The 26,950-nt window shown below is 39.2% G+C and overlaps 1 protein-coding gene across 7 annotated transcripts in view; it reads right to left on the reverse strand.

The window, feature by feature from the left end:
• Window positions 1-656: 656 nt before the first annotated feature.
• Window positions 657-26,950, reverse strand: part of COBL (cordon-bleu WH2 repeat protein) — a 154,544-nt gene continuing 128,250 nt past the window's right edge. For 6 of the 7 annotated variants that reach the window (XM_035317840.1, XM_035317844.1, XM_035317839.1 and 3 more), the window contains 6 exons: window positions 25,935-26,247; window positions 13,445-13,548; window positions 10,163-12,180; window positions 9,415-9,534; window positions 7,018-7,275; window positions 657-1,975 (listed from right to left, as the gene is read on the reverse strand). In XM_035317840.1, coding sequence (XP_035173731.1) covers window positions 1,958-1,975; window positions 7,018-7,275; window positions 9,415-9,534; window positions 10,163-12,180; window positions 13,445-13,548; window positions 25,935-26,247 — 2,831 coding nt within the window. In that variant the 3' untranslated portion in view covers window positions 657-1,957. The remainder of the gene's footprint in view (window positions 1,976-7,017; window positions 7,276-9,414; window positions 9,535-10,162; window positions 12,181-13,444; window positions 13,549-25,934; window positions 26,248-26,950) is intronic. The other variant, XM_035317843.1, reaches the window with a different exon arrangement.

The following is a 26,950-nucleotide window of genomic DNA, read 5'->3' on the forward strand; positions in this document are numbered from 1 at the left end:
TTTGTCTCAAAGACCGGAGTATCTTATCATCTCAAAATCCAGTTTTGGATCCCTTACTTTGAAAAGTATGTATCTACACAATTTGTTACACAAAATGGGCATTAGGAATGAAGGGCTACAGAGCCAGGGCCTTCAGACAACACCAAGAAAAACAAGAGGAAGAACTGCAATGAATGCCATCTCACTGCATCTCACCAAGGAAGCTGCACTTGATACTGGTGGGACAATCTGTTTAGTATTCAAGCTTATGAGTAACCAAACCCTTTTCCTACAATAGCAATTTATCATGTTAATATTTCTTACCTCAAGGACACTGAGAAGACTTTTAAGGCTAACCAGTCAACAAAAGGGATCTTATTTATCCTGGGGTGTGAAAGAATACCTTAATTCTAACAATATTAGCTTCCCTAATGATGAAATGGATCTTTAACAGTACTGGGTTAATATCAAGATGTATAAAACTGATACCTTGATTCTAGTTGTTGATTTCTATCTGTGTTTCTAAAGTATTAGCTGCAAGCCCTTTTCTGTTTGAGACATTTTATATTAGAGCTGAGATATCAAACACTGCATACTGGTTTGCTTAAGACCAACTTCAGTTCTACTTTCTTTTTTCAAAGAGAAAACATTTGGCAAAAAGAGTCTTTCAAGCCATGTAAGGTTTGATTTTATGTTTATTTGTGGCACTAACAGACATCAATATTTTACAATATATAATATACAGTCATATTAAATGCAGATGGCTAAATATTCTCTTGCTCTCAACATTACATAGGCATACATTTTAAATTTCAGCTAAAAAAAAAAAGGATCTACCATCACTCTGGTCTGTGATTATAAAAGTGTAAATGTACAAACTTCCTCTTCCTCCATTTCATTACAATATAGGAAATACGAAAAAGCATTTTGATCGCTCTTTTATAAGTTAATCATTTCAATTTAATGAAATATTTTCAAAATATGTACAACAACTACCAAAGTAGTTAACATTTGAAAAAGATGCTGCTATAAATACTCATGAGACAACATACAACAGCCGTACAACCTGGAAACAAAAGGCCAACTTATGCATGACCTGACCAACGGACTAAGACCTGACTACTGATCCGAACCAGCTTCACTTCCTTTTGCAGTGCGGGAATGAATTCTAGACCTTGGACCTCTATGCAGGGCTCTGAAATCTTACTAGTAACCTTCACAGTCTGTTGCAAAAAGAGATCCCTTAAGGTGTCTTAGTATTTTTAAAGTGCCACAAATGTTACTACGGTTCGGTATATCTATACAGCTTAGTATTCTATACGTCATATCCCGTAAGTAACTCTTCAGTAGACACAGTCTCACAATCGTTATTGATTGCCTGCTTTCACAGAGCTCCACCAAAGATACGAAGTTTATCTAATCGTATAAAAAAAAATGACTCCATCTTATGACAATTAAGGTCCCTCATAATGTACCACAACCTTTTTCTTGTGATTTTTTCTATAGATCTTTATCTTTTTTTTCTCCCTGATCACTTTCAGCCCTTTTCTAAACCAAATAAGAAGCAAGTGAAGAGTTTATAACAGTTACATATTTTTAACAACTTGAAATGAATATTACTTTTTAGATAGCTAGCAAAGCCTTTTTATTTTGCCCATAAACACAATTAAGTATTAACACAGGACTGCACAGTGTTTATATTCTTATTAACCTGCCAACAAGAATAGTTTATTGGCAACCTTAAATATTCAGAGGCAAAACACAATTCCTTGGCACAGACGCTTTACAGCAGAGCAACACATTTTTCCCTTAGAACCATTATGCAGGAACACACAGAAAATTAACTACAACTTATTTTGGCTCATAGACAAGAGAATAAACTAAACTTTTTGATGTTTTTTTGCCACTTCAGACCTTGAATGATGATTATGGGTGCATATGGGGTTAGATTTCCAATTACCTGTTCTTTATACATGATTCAAACGAGCAGAGGGACCTGTAAGAAAGAAAAGCACATGATCATTCAAGATATTTTTAAACCTTCAACTGTTGACATTGTTAACCAAACATTCTCTTGTGGGGCTGTTTTCAAGCCTAGTCTCTTCATCAGCTCCTTAAGACTTAGAGCTTATCTGTTCTTTTTTTCTAGGTGTATCAGTTGGTCTAATAAAAGGTTATATTATCCTTGCTTGAAACCCCACACCTCACATATCCTTGGATCTTGTAGCTGCAGTAACATTATTACTAGAATGTAGATGACATTTTTCTGACTTCCCTCATTTTATGGAACAAACAGAAACCCTGGCTGTAAGCATGCAATATCTGACTGTCAAAATCTATGCAGAATTGGATAGCTGTTGGGTCACATAAATCAATCGATGAGTGCTTTGCTTCCTGATTGAATGACGGAAATTCCCATAGCCTTTAATTCAGGAAAATCTTTAAACAAATGCTTATCTTCCTTCCTAGTCCTCAGGTCATCTAGGCATATGCTTAATTTTAATGCCAGTGTACTCTTCCAAAATCAAAGTTACTGAGCTTTGATTCTATCAGACAGATATACATTAATGTCACCACAAAAGCTAAACAGGAATAATGTATTTGATTAAGTTTCAACCTTCCATATTGGCCTTAGTATCCATGGCAGAAGCTTTATTCTTAGGGAAAAAAGTAGGCCACGGTACAAATTATTAGCAAGGTGAAGGGTTCAAATTAAGTTTTATCTTCCAATTCAAATGAAGTAGCAGCATGCAAATGACTGCTTCTAACTATGCATGGGAACTAGAATCACTTTACGTGCTCATTTAACTACCTGTATATCAAGCTTGGCCAACCTTTAAGTGGGGTCTCCTGCCCCATTTCCAGCATAGCAATGCCAATATCAACTGTGGATTTGAGTCTGTAATTTTTGTCATTGCACCCACAGACACCAATGATGAGAAGCATTATGTCTTCATTCAGAATTCTACACCTCTGATTATATGAGAAAAATAATCCAGTGCATGACATAAAGACATAAAGGTACAGAACTGGGCCATACTCCCTCAAAGACATCAAAAATGCCATAATTCAGATCGATGTATTACTTGCTGGCAACCAACTTCAAATTATACCAGCATACAGCACTGACTTATTGTAATAGGTGCAGTAATTACCTTACCTGGCTCCTTTGATTGCCAACAGAGTGATACACTGCACGTATCAGGAGTTCATGTGACTAAATGCCGATGCCAAACACTGGAATGAATGCTTGTACATACTGTGATAGAGCCAAATTCATTTTGTTAACTTAGAAAAGGCTGCTTAAATATGTCTGGCTCTAATCTTTACTGGGAAATGTGAAGTCTGTAGAATACCTCTCATACATACTATTAAAAAGTGGTCTAGAGAAATCATTTTTCCATGAGCAAAAGCTTGTTTTTCAGATATGCAACTTGCCTTCCCCACCTTGTGCAGGCACATTCTGCTGCACTATTTCTACCAAATCCCTGGGTATAACTCTACCTAGTATGACTAGATGGTATAGCAGCACAGGAAACTTTTATAACTTCTATTTGTTGGGTAAGATTTTCCATCCTGCATGGACTTGTGCTGCAACTATACCTACAGCTAGACATCTAATGGGTTATTTGCATGTGTAGTTATGTTTTTTTTTCCACAGATAATCATAGTAAATCCCAAGGCAAGTATACTTCAGTGTCTGTGTAACATGTAATGATACACAGAATTGCAGAAATCTAGCCAGATTAGGCTGCGTTTTCTGAGACAGAAATAAAACGTTTAAAAACTAATCATAAGAATCTTAATTGCAAGAACTTGTGACAGAAAGTTCACAATTTAAAGAAAACACTAGTTCACTTTTAACACCAGAAGCTCAGATGTTACAGTTCTTCTACTAACATGACTCAGTAAAATTAGCCAATATTTGGTCTCAGATCAGGTGTTCATTTCCCCTATTGACTGACTCTGCTTTGTACAGGAGGCAGACTGCATGGCCAGGAAGCAGGCTCCTTGTTAGTGAGATGCCTTTATTTCTGAACTCAATTAACTGCCAAAGGCACTAGGTCATCTGTCCTGATTGGTGACAGATGCACCATCTCCCTGACTTGCTGTTACACTTTGGACATGCTAAACACGTACCAGGATGCAGGACAGACCCTTCTGAAAACTGAAGAAAAGGATTGCTGCCTGCAACCTTTTCCACCTTGGTAGGTTCATCACTTTTCATCACATTTGCATCTCTATTCCCTTTGGGTAGGATATGAAACCTAACCCCCTTTCTGGCAGGTCTCCAAACTGCACTGCACTGCACTGGGGATTAACCATGTTCCTCAGGAGGACCAACTGGGCTTGGCACCCTCAAGAATTTTCCTTCAAGAGTCTGTGGACAGCAACAGTGTGCAATAAAACAGAAGCCGTTTCTTCAAAACAAAGAATGATTTATTTGCCAAAGCAGGCACAGTACTCCAAGAAACGGATTAAGGAACAGCCAGGAGACCTGTGCACATACTGTCTTACCTTCACTTGGAATTTCTCTCAAGTACCTATTTTTGCTCTAGTTTGTTTTGGGTGACCCACTTACAGCCTGTGTGGTGCAGACCCTGACTCGCAGCAAGGCAGGGTCGGCCTGCAGCAATTTCTTTCCTCCCTTCCTGCACAGTGGATCTTTTAACCTTAAAGTTCATGACTTCAGCAAACAGCTGTGTAATCAAGGGTGGAGTGGAGGAGTTGCCTTTTCACAGATATTAATAGAGCTCAAATTTTGGTTGGGATGCTCCTTATCTAGGCAATTGGTTGCTTTTTATGTTTGGTTGCCCTGACAGCCCCGTTTGATCTACTTCCATTGCAAATAACCCCTCATAAATAAGGCCAAACTGAGTCATACATAACTAAGCAATGCAGATCCTTCCCAGTTCTCTGCAACATTAGCTAAATAAATGACTTCACCATCAGAAGCCCTTGTTCTAGAAAACTTCGAGAACACAATGAAAGAGAAACAGACACAATTCGGAACTGAACTTCCCAGTCTGCTGTCTAGTTGCTGAAACCAAAATCTTCTAGAAAGCAAAGCCAAAAATGGCTCTGTGCTCATACCTCCAAGTCATGACATCATAGATCTTGGACAGACAAGACAAAGAAAGATAAAAAAATTGCTCTGGTGCTGGTGCAAAACCACCTGCTAGTTACTCTCTACCTAAAATTCAGTGCTCATTGGAGACATTCCTTCAGCTGTAAAGGAAAAAACCTCTGATATACAGATACATACTTCTACCAACTCAACTTTTGCTATCACAAGTTGTCCAACTGCAGGGAAAAATCAGCATTCAGCTCTCACTTAACATAGCAAACTAGGAGAGAGATTAATACACACTGGATAGAAGGCTCTTTTTGAAACCTGACATTATTATTTTATCTGTGATCAAGGGCATGAGATACAAGATGTCAAAGTGATATGATGCCTTTAGCATATACAAGACTTAGCTTGCATATCCAATATCATGGAGGACAGCACAACAATAAGAAAATCTTACTTTGTCTTGGACAAAATGTTGCTTTCTTTTATTTTCCTGAAAGTCCTACATAATAAGAGATGCACTCTTCTGTCATCTTAATGTCAGAACTACCAAAAAATTACTCTGTCTCGAAAATGAAAGAAGACAGGCACAGTGTTTAGCAGAATATATCAGTATATCAAGATTACTTTCATGGACTGCAATGGCCATCCAACTGTTTCAAAGTAAATCCCTAAGGATATGATAAAGACTTTTTTTTAAATGAGCAGTGGTACAGGACCCCTCAGAGATTTCTGCAACAGCTATGCGGTTGGAAGAACAAGGATTTTGAAAAGATCTAGAAATTAATGAATGACGTGAAGTATTCTTGAATGTCCAAATGCCCAATTTATCTGTAAACAGGTGAAGTGTGGAAACAAAGGCGTGACTTAGAGTATTACTTCTTCGTAATTTGCAGTCTTCTACTAGTATGCATAGTATAGATGTAACTTTTCAAATGCAAAATAACTGCACATCCAGAGTTCTCTTTGTATGCTGATGTAAATTTTACTGAAACACTTTGAATGATTCTGTGGAATTCCTCATTTGTCAGATTTCTTTAGCTACCCTTTTTATTGTTAAAATTTCGTCATCTTTTCTGAATTTTTTTAAAGAGGACAACTGATCAAGGTTAAAGCCTATTTACATACTTAGGACTGGCATTAGGCAAATCACATGTTGGGAAAATAACATCTGTTCCTGTACATTCCCAAAAGTCTGTGGATCAAAGTACATTCTTTGATACTGCAGTATAATATTAAGATAACTCCACTTAAACCAATTAATCTGCTTCTCTTCACCTAGAAATATAGTGTAACACAAGATTAGGAAGAGTAATTTTTGGTCAAAGAGATAAGTGAATTTATGCCAAAAAATCACACCCAGGCAACCAAGCATTTAGCCATCTGGGAGTTGAGTAACCCATAGATGACCACAGGAGTGATACACGTATCATTCAATTTACGATTAAGTTCAGACTGACATTAAAAGGAACCCACAGTCTTACTGACAGCTCTCAGTATGTGTGACCAGGGTGCAAATGTAGGGACTCAAAGCCTAGGACACACTGCTGAAACTGGGAGAGAATATTTATCTCTAAAATTGCTTCAGGGTCTCACATCTGATCTTTCTTAAGTTCACCTAATCTGAAGGACATCCAGTATCATCTCAGATTCACAATAATAGAAAAGAGCATGGGAATGCTTTCTGAAATGATATTCATGCTCTTGTTGCTCTCTTCAAAAAAGTACTGTCTGTTCATATGTTTGCATGTATGTACAGGCATGTTTAGCCTTAATAGTGTGTTTTAATACCCATTCAAAGGTTTGAAATACACTATGGATCTTTAACTCAGTTAGAGAAAACACTGCAAGTAATTTCTTCTGATGACAGAAATAAATGTGTGGCTAGCACAGCTTACAAACAGCTCCCAGAGCACAGCAGCCCCAGTTTACTTCATCCACAAGGAAATATAAAAGTAATTTACCTTTTTTAACTTTGCTGCTCCAGCACCGGAGCGAATGGCCTCCATTAGGGCTCGCCTTGCTTCCCCAGGGTCACCTGCAGTTGTAGCAGAGAATTTAGGAGCTGCTGTTGACAGCTGAGTTGGAGGTGGTGGTGGTGGTGGTGGCTGAGCAGGGGCAGGTGGGATACAGAATGGCTCTTCCCGAGAGTCTTCTGTTTTCTGCCAGGACAGTTCTGCATTCCTAAAACTCTGGAGCTCTTCAGAAGCCAATGAGGAGATCTGTTCATGAAGTGGTTGAAAGGAAGAAGTTAATACCAAGCATGACTAAACTGTAATTACTTGACATTTGATGCACTTTCATTTCAGTACCCCAATTTCACTTTGCTTGAATGACATAAAACATGTAGAACTTTTGTTTGCTCATGAGGTTGAACATCTGTTACTACTCACTAACATCACTCAGCTGGGCTGATTACAAGCATGAAGGATTTGGCATTGACTCTGACTCAGAAACTCAATCTTTATTTACTGTGAGCTCCAGCATCCTGTAACTCTTCTTGGCATGTAAGGTAACAGACAGAGAGTTGGACTTGGTATTCATTTGGAAACAACCACAAGGGGTTTTGGAATCAGGAATATATATTAAGGCTGCAGTAGCCACCCAGGAATCTCATTACTTTTCACATGCTATGCTACACGGAAATAATCTCATATGACAGAGAGGCTCCTTCTAGATTTAAGATTTCATTGCTTCATTCAAAAAAATAATATTAAACCTAAAGATTTCAGCCACACTGGAAAAATATAAAAAAAGAAAGACCAGAGAGAACAATGTGAAAGCACTGAGAACAAAACTGATGGCTCTTCCAAGTGGCTTTCTGTAGATTTCTGAACCTAAAATTCCTGCATGAATTACTTACTTGGAAACTCATTCTAGTTAAAATGAATGCAGGGGAGGAGGTAATATTTCAGACTAAGCCAGCTTTTCCATCAACTGCCTCAATAAATAGTTTTGCCATTAGCAACATTACTCGTAATAATCATGATAAATTATTTGTAATCAAATGATTTGGCAATTATTAGGAAATTCAGTACCATGTGCCAAACAGGAGGTATTCAAGTAGATGCATTAATATTCTGTTGCAGAGAAACTGAGGCACAACACTTCCCTAGTGAAAAATGAAAGGATTCATCTCCCATCAAATAATCCTAACTCCCAGAGCTCCTGTGTTCTATTCCTTCATTGTGTACACGCACACACGGACATGAACAAATGCGTGGTAATAATGCGATGTCAAATAAGACATGAACGTTGGAGGTGACAGGAAAAGGACAGCCCTTTCATCGCAGCACATCTATATCCCTCCCTGTACACATACAAACACGATGCTTCAACTAGCACAGGTGACAGAGTGTGAAAAAGAAGCGCACGGTTTCTAGGCAACTTCCTTTAAAACGATGGCAAATGCTTCTCTGCGGGAGGAAAGTATTCCAAAAAGTCTCTGTGGCAATACACCACCACTTCGTTGTCAGAGCCTCTTCTGAACAGATCTACGTTTATTCCTCACGAGCGCAGACTGCAGTTAAGCATGCGTGAAGATGGCTGCTGTGTTGCATGTTCTGCTCTCAAGCTCCCGGGAAGCTGCACCCTATCTGCAGCAAGGGCAGTAAGGTATTCAGAACTGCTTTGAGGGAAGGAATAATTCCCTAACAGAGACAAGGGAGACTTTCTACCTAGTGCCAGCTATTTGGATGTGTGCTAATGGCCTGAGTCATTGCATGAGGGAAACGGGAACCTCCTTGCCAAATACACATCCTTGGCTGGATTAGTGAACTAAGGCTAGAACAATGCAGGCTTCGGCTATTAGGAATAAGAGATGCTTTAATGATTAGGTAAATCTTTCAGACAGAAGGAATTATCCTGCTGTGGTGAAAGTGTTTGAAATTTTCCATCAATTACTTGCACGCACCAGCTCATATTAACAGATAAACAGCACGCATGGAGAAGTCCTAGTGTTTTTTCAGGTAGCTGGAATTGGATGTATGTGGAAGGAAATGCAAATATATTAACCTAACCACATACCTACAAAGTAGAAAAAGCAACATCTAAAATGTGAACTTGATGAACATTTGATGTCACCAGTGTGCATTCACTGTAATCCATTTGGATTTCTATATGCTTCTTTCTCAGTTAAAAGCACACCAGCTGAAGGCATGTGAGGTTTTATAGCAGAGGTCAGAATCTGCCCTGCCCTGCTATCTGCGTTCAGTCAGATCTGGTTTTGTATCATAACACTCCCTCCCTAAAGTCTTCTCTTTGCAATACAACTTGTAGTTTGCATCTTCTCCAGGTTTATTCGAAACACTCAGCAGGCACAGAGTGCACCTAGGAGACCACTGATCATCTTGATTTCTTACCTTTTTCAGCTTTGAGGTGCCACTGTGGCCTCTAATTGCTGCTAGTAGGGCTGAGCGCTCATTCTCTGGCTCAGCATACGAGGGTTTCTTGTGATTGCCATATAGCGCGCTGTCTGAAACCTAGAATGTGAAAAGAACAAACCTCAGATTGTTGTTAGATATTTACTTAGAGATACTTTGTAAACACTATTAAAAGTATTTTTAGCACTTGTCCCAGAATGCAAGCTATGGAAACTGCTGTCTGTCTGCTTTTGTGCCTGCTTTACAACCCGAGCTCACGCTGAATGGTGAGGGTACCCACAGGTCCCAGTTAGTAATTCTGTACTTACAGGTTCAGTCTCATACCCCCTAAGCATAAAATCAGTGGCAAACTGGTATCACCTAGCAATACAAAATGGAGCTTTCTTTCATTTGCAGGTTTTTACAAGTTTTCTACATGCTGTGTCTTCCTGTTTTTACATAACAGCCTGAAATGCAGGCTCTTTGGCTAACCTCGATTACCTCTCCTTCATGCTGTACCTGTGCACCCTCTGCCTCTTGCAGGCAGTGCAGCAGCAATGTTGTTGCATAACATACAGGATGTGCAGAACCACCGGTGGCTTGGGCTGCAGTTTGCCACTATACATTTTTCAAACACCATGTGTACTCCAGATCCCCAGCAATGGTACCAGTTAAAAAAACACTTGTGTTTGACAGACTTCTGTGAGTTTCCGCAATATGAACAGACTAAAGAAAGTCTCCACTTTACCTTCCTGAGCTTCTCCTTTCCCCCTCCTGTTTGAATGGCTTCCATGAGGGCACTGTGCAGCGAGGTATCTTTTGGAATTGGTTTTTGGACAACAGGTTTGAACTTCTTCTTTGGTCCAAAGATATTGGTCTGCACATTAGCATCCAGTTCACCGACGGCGTAAGTAACTGAATCATCAGGTTTGTCCTTCTGTTCTGACTCTGCCTTTGCTGTCACACCATTTAACCTGGGCGATGCTCTCAGCGAACTCACATGCATGCTGTCAGCAGGAGGCCATTTAGTGATCCGCAAAGACGAGCTGGAAGGGGGTGAGACTCCTTGGAGATCAGGTGACTTGAGAGAGGAGGCTGAGTTACTACGGGGCAAAGTCTCACATTTCTGGTCGAACAAAAGACGCGTCTTTTTTTCCGCTATACTTTGTTCGCTATTTAGACTGTGCTCATCTTCTGTACTGTTGTTATCCTTCGGAGAGGATTTAGTAAGTGGTACACTGACATTCTTTTTATAGAAACTAGCAGGAGTTGCTTGATTTGGTGCCCTGATGTTAACTACTTTGTTTTCCATGTCAGAATTATCACCAGGTGTGAACCTGGGGGATACTTTTTGACTGCAAGTAAAAATATTTACATTTTTTTCTGTTGTTTCTGCCGATTCTGTTTCCACAGGGCTGGAATGAGACACAATAATACACCTTCTGGGGAAAACTTCTGCTTCAGTTTTAACCTCTCCTGGTCCATGCTTACTTTCATCTTTCTCATGAAATTCTGCAGAGTCAGGCTTAAAGGTAGGTAGGTTGATGTGTTTTGCAATGGCAGAGGCAACATACTGACTTGAAGTTCTCCTATGAGGTTTTAGAAACGGAAGCTCCGTCTTGTCTTTATTAACGGCTGGGACCATCGATGGTTTTACCTGAGACTGCGTGACTGGAAGAGGTGGTTTGGTCTTTTCATTCTCAGACTGTTTTTCAGCTACCGGGGAAGTAACAGTTTGTTGTGCTACAGGCTTTGGAGCTGCAAGACAGACAGGTTTGTGTTCCTGTTTTATAGCAAAGGACTTAGAGTTTGTGTTAACTGCTGGCTTTTTAGCAAGATGCTCAGCAGAGTCATCACTTTGTTTTTCCACAGAACTTGACCTCCAAAATTCCTTCACTTTCCCGAGAGGAATTTCTTCACTTTCACCAGCAGAGGAACCCGGTATGTTCTTACTGACAACAGCCTTTGGGCTGATAAGGTTGCCTAGTTCGTCTATCTTAATGGCACCAGTGGAGACTGAAATTCCTCTATCAGAATGTTTTACTTCAGGTTTGGGAGGGACAACTTTAAAGGTTGTCAGACCCATTTTGGGTTCATAATTTGTTCCCCAGTTCTGGGCACGATGACACCACGGGGGTGTTGATGGGACTTCTTCTGCCTCATTTGTTTTTGCTGGTGGCCATTTGATTTCTAACTCCGATTTACTTTTTTTCAGAATTCTCTCCCTGTTACTACCTTCATTAAATGGATTTATTTTCTCTTTTGCTGTACTGATTTCAGTTGTGGTCTTGGAGTGAGATGGAATCAGCTTAGATTTACACTCCTCAGACTTCATACCATGCCTAGGTGGGGCTTCCAGTCTTAAGTTCTTTTCACTTCTTTTTTCGAAGGAGGATGAGAGAGATTCAAACATATCTCTCCTCTGTTCCACGGGCAAGTGAATGAATTCACTTTCAGATGGTTGCTGATGTAGTAGGTCTTTGGATTTACATACAGGTCCAACATCTGTGTGTCCTTTATCAAAGGAACCCGCATTGTTGTTTTTATTTGTAAAGTTTCCTGTAGTGACAGAGTCAGCTACTAAGTTCTGTGAACCCCTTGTCTCTTGGTTTCCAGATGAATTGGAGATGGTAACTTCTGGAACATCATCTATGACTGTTACTGGAACAGAATTGGCAACATCCTGGAGATCCTCAACTTTTTTTATATGTGGGCTCAGCACTTCACTGACACACTCACAGTCAGAGTTACTTTTAACATCCATTGCTGCAAAATACACATATAGTATTACATATAGGCAATATTTAGGCAATATGACTTTAAATTAGACAAACAGCTAATACAAACTTACCCATATCAGATATTTCAGTTACACAAAAACTAACAGGAATATATTTATGCCTGTATTACAAAAAAAGGAGAGATCTGGGTCCTTTTTATTGTCTGGCTGCTGATTAGGATCAGCCAAATATTCCTGCAGTCCTCCTGCTTCAGCCAGTGGGAAACATATAAACGCAGCTGAAAGCAGAATTTAATCTATTGTTCATACCTTATCTTTGACTAACTTCTCTCAGTGATAAACATTTCACCACATGACTCCAAAGGAGAAACACTTCTGAGAAACAGTGAGCAACTCCAAATTATGTTTCCCAGACCTGGTTAGTAATAACAACCCAGCTGAAGGATTTCCTTGAGCAAGCAAACAAAGAAACAGTACTTGTATTTTTTTCTCCATTCTTTCATTTTCCTTCATTACCAATGACTCCAGAAGCCTCATTGTGCAAGAAGCTTAACTCTCCTCTCAAATTTGCTGGTATAAATAAAGGGTTACAACACAGAAGCTAAGAAAAAGCAGCGCTGGAAAACTCACAGAAATTAAATTGGAACTCCACTGCAAAAGTACTGAAATAAAGATGGATTTTTTTGAAAAAGTATTCAGCATCATTTGATGACAAACCATTAATAGTGAAATGTTTGTATTCACAGCTGGAAAAACAGAAGCACATTATTGCTTTGTGATGAGATTTTATCTCTTCCCATTGTTTCTTCCTGCATTTTTCAATTTTTAACTTTACAACACGTCTGCTAATGTAGTGGAGACACGTAGAGGAGACCAAAATATCTCCCCTTCTCTGCTTCACTAGGATAAAAGATGTAGCAGAAGTACTGTTTATAAAAGAGAGCTCAATTCACTACTGATTTAGCATCACTGAACTCAATTAAATTATATCAAATTTGGTCAACAATACGTGTCCACAAACTGCTGGACATCTCATTCTAGTGGTAGACATCCAGAATACAATGACAACCTGATAAACAGCTTGAAAAATACTCAGTGCTGTTTTATACAGAGTGGCTGCCCCAGAAGCAAATGGAAAGCAGCTCCTTTGCTGCACCACATTCTGCCTCGGACCTGTGAGTTACTCCCAGTGATCTCAGTGAGGAACGTGCAGATGTCTCAGATGTTTGACCGCCTACCTCCCAGCTATGCCTATGTCTTTCGTGCCTCAGAGGTTACACAGTTCCCTACCTTCTAAATCTTCATCCAGGTCAGCCAAAGTCTGCTGGAGTTGTGCATCAATGAATATATCCTCATTCTCATGCTTAGCTGCAGTCATTTCTTCATTTTTGCTGCTAATAAAGAGAAAAAAAAAAAACATTGTGTGTCCTGCTTTTCTGCTTTTCACTGTTGCACTGAAATATGTTCTCATTTCAGCCCCTTTGGCTCCACTGGGGTTCTGAAAATTATTCCCCGAACTATGAAAAATATGCAGCCTTAGAGACAGAAACCACGCTGACACGTGCATCTAGGAGGGATCTCAGTGATGCCCGAGTGTATTCCGTGTGCTGGTGATCAAAAGATTAGGATTAATACACCCTGTCACAAAGAAACGGTCTGGCCTCACTGTGAAGCATGCAATTCAGCTGGACCGCAGAAAAGCAACATATGCCAAGGCAAAGTTTTTGCATATCCACGTAATATTAACGCAGACCGCTAGCCATCCTGTGCACACTCTATGCCATTAAATCTGCACCTTAATTAAATAAAAATTGCATGGCAATGAAAAATAAATATAGCTAAATACTGTTAGACAATCACTCTGCATCCTGGGGGGAGGGAGGAGAGGAGTAAAGAGAAACTAATCCCTTGAGAGCTGTTTCTAGTGAAACATATCGAGTGGCCTGATTTTGCCAAGAAATAACTATATGTTTTTTGATGAAGTTGTACAATGATCTAAAACAAGTCTAAAATCAGAATGAGTGCCAAGTGTTGTCTTGGCTTATTGAAGAAAGAAGAAAATGAAGATGAAACTAAGAAGAGTCCTAACAAAAAAATAACTAAAATAAAAAAATACACATGACAACCTGTTACACAACAGACCTTCTGTTTCTTAGGAAGAAAAATCTTGACCAGCAGAGCTTTCCTATCTAAATAATTGAAACCAGGATGTTATGCTGGATAATTCATTTTTTTCTAGCTACCTGTTTCTTACCTGAAGTTAAAACACTGTCATCCATGACACTGCCTCTAAATTCTGCCCATGTGATTAGTTTATTGACAAAATAGTTTTCCCTTCCAACCACACCTAACATAATCTGATCAGGTGAGGCAACTTTGCCCTTTTCAATATCAAGCCCTTAATATCATAGATAACGAAACAGATGACTTTTTTTTTTTCTTTTTTTTTTTTTTTGTAGTTTGCTGAACATCACATGAAAAAATGCTACTTTTTTACTACCCTTTAGAAGAATCTACCGAATAAATATTCAGGGATGTTACGTGACATTGATTTAAATGATCTCTAACAGTGTAGCTTCCTTTTTTTGTTATTTTATTGCTTTAGTATTCTCTTGCTCTTAACAGGACTAACTGAAAGCACATGTTCAAGCATCAGGTGTTTAATTTTATTTCATTTTTTTTTCTTTTTTTTTTTTTGTTTTTTTTTTTTCCATTCACCTCTCCTCTCCTTTCTGTGTATCTTCAGTAGCAGCCCTGAAGCCTGCCTCCTTTCCCTACACTGGGATGAAATCAAAGTGGCAAAGCTACATATATGCCTAAATGGTTTCCTAAATTAGAATCTGAGACAGAAATCTGTATTCACTGTTTGAATACAGAGGAAAAGACGCAGTGCTGCCATACAGGTAATGTACTCTGCATGGAATACCACTTCTTCCAGCATCCACCACTGACCTGAGCTTTGACAGGCCCTGGATATCCCCAGAAGCTGATGTGAACTGATGATGCTCAGGCTCAGCACTCATAGTGCAAGATCATGGCGAACTGAGTTTTTTCCCCATGATGGATTAAGAGAAAGGTGGCACAATTCAGCCAAAGGCTCCAACAGAAGCAATGGGTGTTGTAAGGCAGCAGTCCTACGGTACCCTGAACACACACACACACGCATCAGTGAGATCACTCATCTGACCAAACTGATAAAAAGATTTAAGCTTACTGCAGCATTCAGATTGAGGTACAAGTCTGGCAAACTAAACTCTCAACTTTAAGGTGGCAGAAAGTATGAACTACCTGAATGTCACATTGATTTTGCTGTGAAAAGTTTTAGAAAATTAATAAAAAATACTAGCCGAGTGCATTTTAAAACCATTTAATTGCACTCTCAAAGAAGCCATTTTTGATGGGGAAATGATGAAACTGTGCACCAGCTAAACGATAGGTCTATGCAGTGTGAAAGGCAAGTATCACTTCCTTCTTTAAAAAGATGGTCTTGTGAGATAGTTGTCCACAGTTGGAAGCAAACTACTGACATACATTGAGACCCTTTCTCCAAGCTACTGTGAAGAAGGTGCTTCAGGCTACAGTGCTTGAGAAAAATCTTGGAAGATACATGTGTAAACCCCTATCTATCACAGAATTGGACCTAATTTCATGAAGGCTATGCCAGCTCACCACCTTCTGGTACTTGATCATATCTTTCTGTCTCTTGCCTGACTGTTCTTCAGCACAGGCAAAATCTGTATTGCTAAGGTTATAGGTATTGGGCTTTCTCCAGGAAATAATGAAAACAATTGGATTGGGGATTTTATGGGTGATTTATCTAGGAAAACATATATAGGGATAGAACGGCGATTCTAATGTTTCATATAGGTAGTTTTGGTTCATCGGATTGACCAGCTCTTTTCTCATGTCAATCAGGGAGATTCTTCCAAAGACTCCTTATAGCAAAATCATCTTCTCCTTGATAGGCACAACAGTTAGCAAAGGTTTCTTTTATTATCCTCTGTGCACTTATGCAGAGACTATACGTAATTTGCCTCTCAATCTCTGCTTCAATCTCCTTATCTAGACAACTGGGATAATAATATCCAATTCAGAGAATTTTTGTGAAGGAAAGAGAACAATGCAGTGAAAATGAAAGGATTCTTATTCTTTTACAGAGAGAGCTTCAGAAAAAGCAGATCTTGTGCATTTCCAAATTCCTAAAAGAGCTATTGTTCATTTCATCTCCAAACTCACCTTAAAAGCAAGACAGAAGGTATATATTCATCGCAGAGCCCTTCTTGAAATTCTTAGCATTGGGAATTTAAAATGTGATACGTGTTTCAGGAGGTGAAAGTCTGGTAGTTTCCAGTAGCTCACATGGTTTATAAATATGCTTGAAAAGACTCTTGCACACAACAGCATTTGGAAAGGAAAACAAGAGGGCCTCTGATTTTTATTTTTTTCAAAGACTTCTTCCCTTCTAACGCTATACACTTCTCTTTTGTTGACAGCTCAGTTTTGGCTAGTATCCAAGAAAAATATAGGACTTATTCCTACGTTTTACATTCTGGATAAACATTACCAGTGGCATTTTCTCACACATACTCTTTTTTTTTTTTTTTTTTTTTGACATAGGGAAGAACTTGATAACCTTTTTGCTGCCTTTCTGGTAAAACGTGAGGTGCTAAAAATACACCACTGGTGAGCGTTTAGCACAAGATCGAAAAGGCAAACTTGCACGGTTCTTGGAAGCCTGCTCACTTATTGCTTATGCAGATTAGCTAAAATTTGTGCAGGAGCACAGAACTGAGCAAAGTGAGTACTAAACTACAGCCTTTAGTGCTCCACTGAGCTTAGGCTACAATACACAATTACTCCTCGGCAGTCATTCATGCAGTTGGAGACAAAATGAAACTTACGGCAGCATTTTGTCAAATTAGTGCCACGGGAGACAGACATTTATGAGAAAGTTTACATTCTAAAAAAGAGAGGACAATCTGTGGTAAGTCTTGCTGGAAATGCATTAAAAGACAATGTATTTTGTTCTACTGAGAGCAGCTTTATCTGGGGGTTTGCAAATGACACAACTGACTGAAGTCTCTTTGGACACTTCTCAGGAGTTCTGGAAAGCCTCCCATATGGTACCATGGGTAGAGACCATGACTCCCAGCTTAACTGAGAAAATACAACACGGAGCTATGTAAACTGCAGAGAAGGGACTGAGGAAGAGATTCAGTTGGTGTCCAGCTGGGACATCCATTGCCATCTGAAACACTGTAGGACATTCAAGACATCTGCATGGGGCAGGCAGATAACAAGGAACTGATGGGAGACCCATGCCCCTGCTGGAGGTGAAACACCAGTACAAGTCTTCATCAAATGCTTCCCAAAAGTCTCACTCTTTTTGTACCACCTTTGCTATACCAAGACTTGAGAACATGGCTCCTATAAATTTGTTACCAGCTGGGCTGGGAAGACGGAGCCCTTGTGAAGCAGAGCCAAATCCAGAAATGCCCACAGTGCAGGAGCACACATGGGGAAGGAGCAGCATCTGTGAGGCTGGTAGTTCAATGGACACAAGGGCATTCAGCCCCTCACATGTGTCTTATGCAGCTAACAGGGATGTGGAAGGCTGGTATTACAGTTAGTCTGGACTGGCCTTTGGAGCATTTTGGCTCCTTTCCCTGCTCTGATAGTTTTCTCAGTGGGGTACTGGGGATTTAGTTTAACCCTGCTGAATGTATCCAGATTTATCCTCTTCAAAATGGATCAACAATATTCTCCTCTTACATAAATGCCGAGAAGATAAATGCTTCTACCTGGGGTTTATCATAGCTGGTGTTACAGAAAAGACCAATGCTGAATGATTTTAAGTTGTAGAAAGTAGGGCTGAAAGTATATCCCTATTGAAAATGACTTTCTGTTCAGCCAGGTCAGAAATGACATGAAGTTATCTCAACGTGCTTATGTATTTGTTTTTGTGATTGATGCAGCAAAGTACTCTTAAAAATTGCAGGTAACTATTTTCCAGAGTAGCCGAGTTTACAAAATCTTAGGGTCCATTTTTCCATTATTTATATTTCTTAGGCTATATGACTTTTTTTCTATTTCCTTTTGAGGAAGTCCTTGCTCTCTCATATTTTCCCTTGTAAACCAAGAGATGTTACTTAACCTCACCGCACCATCTTTTAACCTGCAGTGTTATTGCGCACAGGTTAAGTTGCTATATTGAGATTTAAGTCGAGCTAGTCCACTTTCCTGACTATTTCTGGCAATCCTGTCTGCCTGCGGGCTTTCCTATTGAGAAGCTGAGAACGGCTGCAGAAGAGTAGTTAGTATAAGTAGTGGACTTTCTGGTCTTTGAAGCTATGACTGGACCAAGGTGGTTCTCTGCTACCTCCTCAGAACCTGAACATATTTTTTAATGGTTCTAGCTTTGTATGACCAAAGCCTGTTAAAATGGCATACTGTAGACTGTTAAAATACTGGAAAGTACATCCCACTAAGGACTGGCTAGGTAACAAATCTTTAGTTGTCTTTCATACAAGATTTCTGAAAGTGGCAGGAACTAGGGAAAGGAAGAAGTACATGTTCATATTCTGTTGAATGCCACATAACCTTGCTTTTTATGTTCTTCAACAAGCAGTTAAAAAAAATAGCTGTAAATACTTTTTGAGAAAAAGTTGCAAGTATCATTTCTGTTCCAGGTTTTCAGTTTGTGTTCTGTTTCTAGCTCTGTGGGACTGCATCACACTTACAATGGTCTTTAGGCTGCAACTATATCTGTGCTGAATAAAAATCATCAGAAATTTAATTAATCTGCTTTCACATCCTAGAATACACAGGTCCTGTAGTGCCCTCACACATAAAACCTGGTTAAAATAAGAACTTGCAAATATAGAGAAGGAGGAAAATGAAGTAATTTTTCACCAGCAGCTAGGTTTATGGTTCTTTTACAGTCCTCCCCCATGGCTACTGGTCAAAAACCTAAACAGAAAGCAAATGAAAAAGCTTTTGCTTATTTATAGTATCATTTTGTGGTTTTGAGATCCTTAATGCTAGAAATCTCTGAGCTTGTTACATAGTGGGATGATTTAAGCTTCTAGAGCCCCAGACATATGTCTCGTACGCTTCAGGGTCCTCCCCTAGGCTGCAGAAGCAGCAGCTTGCAGTTGCTGTACAGCTGGAAGCATGCCCCCGCTCCCCCTCCTTGCACCGTCCTCTGGCAACAGCTTCTCAACGGGAAAGCCCGCAGGCAGACAGGATTGCCAGAAATAGTCAGGAAAGTGGACTAGCTCGACTTAAATCTCAATGCAGCAACTTAACCTGTGCGCAATAACACTGCAGGTTAAAAGATGGTGCGGTGAGGTTAAGTAACATCTCTCGGTTAACGAGGAAAAATATGAGAGAGCACGGAGCAGAGCCTTTCTCTGCTGGAGGCAGCACTGCATCTTTAGCAACCCAAGCTGCTTCCTAACATGCAGTGTATTATACAGCTCCGAAGTATACAGCATTTTACAAGCCGATGAGTTTAACAGAAAGGTTAATCTGGATTCTTGCTGTATAATGACTGTGAGTATCTATTACTTAACTGTAATATCATTAGTACCTTCCCTCCATGAACATCTGCCAGCAGAAAAGTGCATGAGAATATCCAAATCCAAAGGGTTTTCTGGAACAGGGGGAAAGGGAAAGCTAGAGATAAGGAAGGAAATTAGCAAAACTATGTAAGAAGCAGAGGCTTGCAAATCTGTCAGACATCTGGGTCTTAATTAAGTAATTTTTCATCCCTGAAGTTCTCCTTGTCACTTTAACCCTTTCTCTTCCTTCCTCCCCCTAACAGTACATTTCTTCTGTTTTCAAGAAAGTTAAACACATGCCCACCCAGCTAAAGCAAAGCCTATCTTATAGAGAAATGAGGGAATAAAACTTTTCCATATTTCTCTAAGATTGCTACAAGGGACATGCAATTATATAGAACATGTTTGTGCACACAAATGTATATATACTATATACGCACTGCTATTCTCCTTCCCGATTGCCTTCTGCCACTCACAATTATACTTTTTCTTCCTCTGACCTCCTTCATCATTAAATTATCTCCAGCTACCAAGTTCTCTTTTCCCCCCTGTCCTTCCCAAGTGGAATACAAAACCTTGTAACATTTGAATTTGAATGGGCTGAAAATTAAGCAGAACAAGTTCACCCACCCCTATCCTTTCAAGCATTTTTTTAAATCTAACTCATCAAAACCCAAAGAGTTTTGTAGCAAAGAGCGAAGTATTTCTCCGGTTGGTAACAAAGCGGACTCTTTTCCATCTCCTCCCCATAGCTCCAGCTACCACAACCAGAGCCAAAGGTAACAAATTCTCCCAAGAGAAAGGGAGGAAATAGGATTCTCCCTCTCCAGATCCAGAGCATGAACTGATCTCCGCTTGGTTCCCCCACCCCCACCCCGTGCCCTCAATTAGCTGTACGTGAAAAAATAATCCTCCTTCATGGCTACTGACACAGGAACTCAAGGGAGGGGAAAATCCCTTTTTAGACCTCTGGAAGGTATCTTTTTGTCCCTGACAAGTCACCGTCTATCATTATGCATTTATTTAGCTTTAAAACTGGCAAATTCCCTTAGATTTTAAAATACTTAAAAACAAAAACAACAACAACAACAAAAACATAAATTTAAAACGTTTTTAAACTTTAAAAAATATTTTGTACTTTAAAGTGTTTTACTGCCCTTAGTGAGCCTGGTGGAACAACTCACTCTTAAGGCCCCTTATAAAATCCTCATTTCAGTTGTTCGTATCTTTGAGAAATAATATATCTTTGCTAGGTGCCAGACCAAATACAACAATTAATAATATGCCCATGATCATTCTATTATTTTCTTTCTAGCAAAACGCTTAAATGTCTTTGAAGAACAGAGTCTGGAGGAAATGGAGAGGTGCACCCTAATAATACTGTTTGAATGCTTTTGAATGTTCGGTCCTCTGAAAAAAATGGGTCCTGTGTGATCTAACTGGTCACTGGTCTGCTTTGAGTCTGTGCAACACCTCTCCTTCTCTAAAGTAGGAAAATGCCACCTCTTCATCTCACATGAGTACTGTGAAGAGAAATTAATTAAAGTCTGCATGGTACATGGATATTAGTATGATGAGTAAGATAGAAAAAGCAAGAGGAATTTAAACATTCCTGTCTCCAGAAGAGAATTCGAACTGAGGGCAAATGGTGGTATACCTGCTCCATTAACTGAGTTCTGAAACTTAGAAAGAAAACAAAAGAGTATGATCATTTAACTAGAGACTTTATCATACTGCACAAAAGAGGGCGAAATTAAGGTTAAAGGGGGGAAACTAAGGTTAGCCAGACAGCCTTAATATTACTGTTACCTAACTTTGAGCATGTGACTCTGCATCCCTAATAACATTATTTTAAAATAATTTTTAATGTGTAATTATTTATAAAGCTCCAGACAGTAGGTGTGCATGATGCTTTATAGGCATATAAAATTGACTGATCCCTGCCCCAAGGAGCTTGCGTGATGACACCATACAAGGGATGGGAAAGGAGGGGGTATGGGAGGACAGGGTTGCAACACTGTGAGATCATGAGATGTGCTTACTGCTACATAAGCAACATTTCAGCTTCTCTGTGGTTTTCTTGTTACTCATTTAACACTATATATTAAAATTTGGTGAACAGATACATAACACAAATCAACTGTAAGGAAGGATATGAAGAAAGAGAACTATGTTGTACAGTGTTGGGAGTCAGCAGTTAATATTAAAACATTCACAGCCCAACGCTGCATGTAGTCAATTATTTATATGGGGTTAGCCCGTGGCACCTCCAGCTGAGATCAGGGTTCTGCTCTCAGGCACTGTATGAACATATCGTGAGATATGATAACTGTGTGAAGAATTTTACCGTAAAAACAGTAAGTGGCTGACAGGAATATCAGAGGCAGAGACAAAGATAGTTTAACAGGTTAGAGGCAGGTAGAGTGAGTGATTTGATACTCTACATGATAACTCTTAGGTGTATTTGGATTAAGATTGCTTGAACAAGAATCCCAAAACAAAACAAAGAAGAGTGCAGGTGCAAGTGGATCCCATGTGCTGGAAAACAAGACCATGGAGGAAAAAAAAAAAAAAAAACAAAACAGGCTGCAAACTCCTGCATGACAGAGACCTTCTTTTAGAAGTTTTTGTCTCTGTTCTCCGGGAACTGAACAAGATTTGAACTCCGTTGCAACTGTCATTTCTGTTTGTCCAAACCCTGTGGTATGTGCCATTTCTTCCTCAGTCATACTATTATGCTGCTACACAAAGACAAACGTATTGCATATTGAAGCCTGTACCCTTAAACACTCACAACCTTCCTTGACTTCAGTAGCAGATGAGGTGCAGACCCTGCTGTGATATTCTAAAGCCATCACGTATTCCAGCTGCTCTGAGACCACCCACGCCACCCAGTGAACAAACCCAGAAGCTTTAAGAAAAACGAATTTAAAAATACATGTACAATAAACCAAAGTAAGCTACGTGGCAAAATACTCTTGATGATCTCCTGGAGCACAGGCTAAGCCTTTGGAGAAAACCTATCTCTAACAACTATGGTCTTGATCGTGCTTTTCACTGCAGTTTGTTATGGTGCACATGCCAAATACCACTTGGTCTTTCTTTATAGCCTCTTCACACTCTAAATATAATTTGCTTCCACTATAAGGGTAGTTTTCATTACCCACGCAGTACAAAATGATTTTAGTATACAGTACTATAGTTATTTCACAGGGTGAAAAGCCCAAATTTTAGTCACCTTTATAGTTTGAAGTGATAAGCTAAATATTTCCGTTATTTTTAAAAAAACCCCCCCCCCCCCCCCCCCCCCCAAGTCTGGGCCAAATTAGTCACTAACTGCAATTTCTGGCTTCAGTGGAGCTCAGATTCAAGGACTCCAATTCACTGCTGCTAGCTACTGTTTCTCTACAGTAGTGACAAGCTCTCCAAATTTCTTTGTTCTTATCCTCCTTTTAGAATTGAGTTAGATCTAGGTACGTGGAAGAAGACAAAGGAATTAAGAAACTCCATGTAAAATTTTCCTTGAAGTTCTGCAGCTTTTGAAACACATTTAAAACTCTGTATAGCTTGGTATCGATTATTCATACAAACTGCACTTTGACTTGTCTGGGAATTTAGAAGGCTTGTTGGTCCTGAAAATAGCCCATTTATCCCAAGAACCACATATAATCTCAGAGCTCCCAACATACTTTGTTATTGGGGTGGTAGCTGCTCTGACAGCAGAAGTTGAAATTGATGTTCTCCAAATTGGCTGTACTGCAAATTGTACTCAGAATTTATTTAAATCCCACCAAAACAAGAGTTTAATATGAACAGCTTAAAATAAACAAACAAACAAAAAAACAAACAAAAACAAACAAACAAACAACAACAACAACAAAACACCAAAAAACACAAACAACAACTATTTTTTCTTCCCCTCCACACTTACGAAGTGACTTGTAAACACTTAGTAAGTTGACCTCAAAAGGATTTAGAAAAGCACAATTTTCACAGCTGGTTTGTTAACAAACACATGTTAGGGGTAGAACTGGATTTACCTTCAAATGCTGCTGGCACATTCAGAGCACAGAAGTTTAAAGATTTTACTACCAGTATCTCTGCTGTGGCAGCCTAAGTGATTGCTGCCATACGACTAAAATCAATCACAAATGTTAGACTTCTGCTCTCTCCTAAAGGTGATCTGAAATATTTTTTCTGTCCCAGAGTCCCGTCCCCCCCAAAACAAGATTCATGAAAAATAGCTTCACTCCCTGAACGACAAAACTTTCTCCTCTTCCAGCCTAAAACCTCTCATTTTTAATTATGGATATATTAGTTAAATATAGATTATTTCGAATGCTAGAATCACAAAAGTTTAAGTTAGAAGCATAGTCCAACCTCCTACTTCAAGCAGGGCTAGTTTCAAAGTTAGATGAGGCTGTCCAAGGCTTTGACTAGCTGAATTTTGAAAACCTCTAGGCATGGAGATTCTTTGACCTCTCTGGGCAACCTGGTCCACTTTTGCATTTTGAGAATGAATTTTGTCCCTTCTCTAAGTACTCTTCTCTCTTCCCATTGTCTTTTCCCTAAATACTCTTTCCGAATATTAATAATTTTGTGTGTTTGTGTAGCAAAGGCAAATCTGAGTGCAATGTAAAGAAAATCTGCCTTTTTCTGAAGTGAAAGATGTAGAAAACACTGAGTTTCAAGAGCTAGTGTGTCAATTAACTACTTCTGCTCAATCTTTCATTTTACTACAAAACACCAGAAAAAGTCTGAAGTACCTTTCACTGATTAGGATTGTTCTTACAGCGCTGTGCTTTGATGTCTTTGTTCAACATTATGGTAATCTTTTCTTTTTCTTTTTTTTCCCTAAATGTGAATGTGTGTTTTTCTAACCAGTTTAGACCCTGGATATTGAGGAAAGTTGCTACTGCTTAATTATTTTACTACTGAAATTAATGGGTTACTTTTTCAGACTGTGTCTGGAAGGTTCACTGTAGCTACTATATTAGCCTATCTAACCCTCTAAACAGAGACTATATCAGGACCTAAGAAAGTGCAGAAGGACAAATCCTGAGAATAATGTATTATTGAAGAAGTATTTAAATGAGACTTGACCTTGTTCCCCTTGATAGTGATGGGAAAAGAAATTCCAATAGGTTAAATACTGATTTTGGCCTAATTTATCCCTAATTTATCCCTAATTTATCATCCACTGCACGATCCAGGATGAAGTTCTCCCTCAGAAATGTGTGGAAGGAAATAACTAGGTCAGGATACATGTTCTTATGAAGGGGCTACAGATTAGCAGCTGAATGGAGAGAGACCAGAAAGCGCAGACTTTGTGTCAACTGAGAATTCAGAGGAATTTCTGGCCCCTGTCCCATGACTCTGCAGCATCACACAGAGCGGATCCCTGTCAGTATTACCAGGCCACCCTCCTTGCTAGAGGCACAGCTTCCTATTTGGCCAGTTTGTATTTGCAAAGTCCTATAAATTCTGGGTTCCTTCTGCAGCCCTGCCACCAACTATGTGAGTTTTGGCAAACAAACAGTGTCAGAGTCACTTCTGCTTGAGGGCAGTTTCTAGTTAAATTCCAGGTTCTCGTATTTTCTTGCAAAAACTTCAGTAAAATATTTATTAAAAAAAAAAAAAAAAGGAAATATGCAGGGAAAAAAACAAACAAAACAAAACAAAACAAAAAAAAAAAAACAAGGTACAACATCAATGGAGGTTAGCATTAGGTGAACATACATATGCATGCACACACCCACAAATAAGCCCCCAAATTTCACTGAACACAATTTTTTTCTACCTGATTATCAAAGACTTGAATTTTTCCATTTTACACATTTTTTGTTATATGACCTGCATGTAATTTTTTCTAGATCAATACAAAGTATTATTTTAAGTGCTTCATATCAGAACCACAAGATAAACCAAACTGAAACAAAATTATTTCAAACTTCTTGGAGGAATTAACTCTGGAGGGCAGCAGTCTTTAGTAAGAAATGTAACTACAAGTTCAAACAGAAAAGTGACCTTTGCCTGTTGCTACAAGTATGTTACTGGAGGGGATTTGGCAGAGAGTTTTTTCACTGGGAGGAGTCACTTGGCATTGGCAATGGTTTATGAAAGAACAGAAGAAAGAAGAAGTTGGTTTTCTTAAATGATTCCCTACAAGGAAGACATGCAAGATATTTTCTAAAAGCCAACTGCAAATGAATCTTTACCTCTGTGGAGCACTGTCATATCCCATGTTACTAGAGCAGGCGTTCTTTACAAGGCATGTCTCTGTGCCACACATTGCGTCTGCCTCAGCTGAGTCCACGTAGCCATTGACCAGCTTGATGTCTCTTGACTTCATGCTGTCATTTTGTGAATCCAAAGATACAATGTCAGATGGGGAGCTCACAACACCCGAGTCTTCAGTGGTGTCCTCTGATGCAAAACAGCTGCTTTCTGAGGCTGTTTCTTCTACCTCAGATAGCTCCAGAACTGTGTCATCCACTGCATAAACATTATCATGTGCAGGCTGCAGGGTCTCTAAATGAAATACAGCAAGGAAAGTTAGCTGAAAGTCATTAGCAAATAAATCAAGCATAGATCTATTGCTTTATAACTAGAAAAATAATACATGAACTCCAGTAGAAATAGTAGAATGGTGCTCAATACTTGTATACATGACAGAGATGATTTGCAAAGTGACAAAAATTTCATCCTTCTTTACTTTTAGAAAGGTGTTTTGTCATGTATGTCCTGTGGAGTTTGGGTTTTATAATGTTCTTATCATCTTCCTTACTTTCCTGGAGAAACAACTCTCCAGGGACAGCTTCTTGAGGAATTAGAGAAATGCAAGGTCTCAGCTCCTTCCAATGAAGCATAAATTTAACTGATATTGTATGTAAAAAATAAAATAAAATAAAAAATTCCCATAAGAAGACTATACAGAGGTAAAAATGGGCAGCATTTCCTAGTTAGGAAACTGAATTGGTAAATTAGGTCTATTGTTGGCCCGCTCTGTGGGTCACTTTATTTTACCACTCTTCAATTTCCTGTGTGTTAAGTGAGAGAATAACAATCTCCTCTTTGCAAAGTATACAAAACCTAGTAAGTGTCACAGAAAGGTAGACTCAACTTGAAGCAGAACCTTTTCCAACTTCCAGTTGTTTATATAGGAGATCAAGGGATATGCCCTCTGTATTTTTAACTGTAACATCACTGCAAGTGATGAGAGATGATTAGATAT

This window comes from Oxyura jamaicensis, chromosome 2 (assembly GCF_011077185.1).
Source record: "Oxyura jamaicensis isolate SHBP4307 breed ruddy duck chromosome 2, BPBGC_Ojam_1.0, whole genome shotgun sequence".
Classification (NCBI taxonomy): domain Eukaryota; kingdom Metazoa; phylum Chordata; class Aves; order Anseriformes; family Anatidae; genus Oxyura; species Oxyura jamaicensis.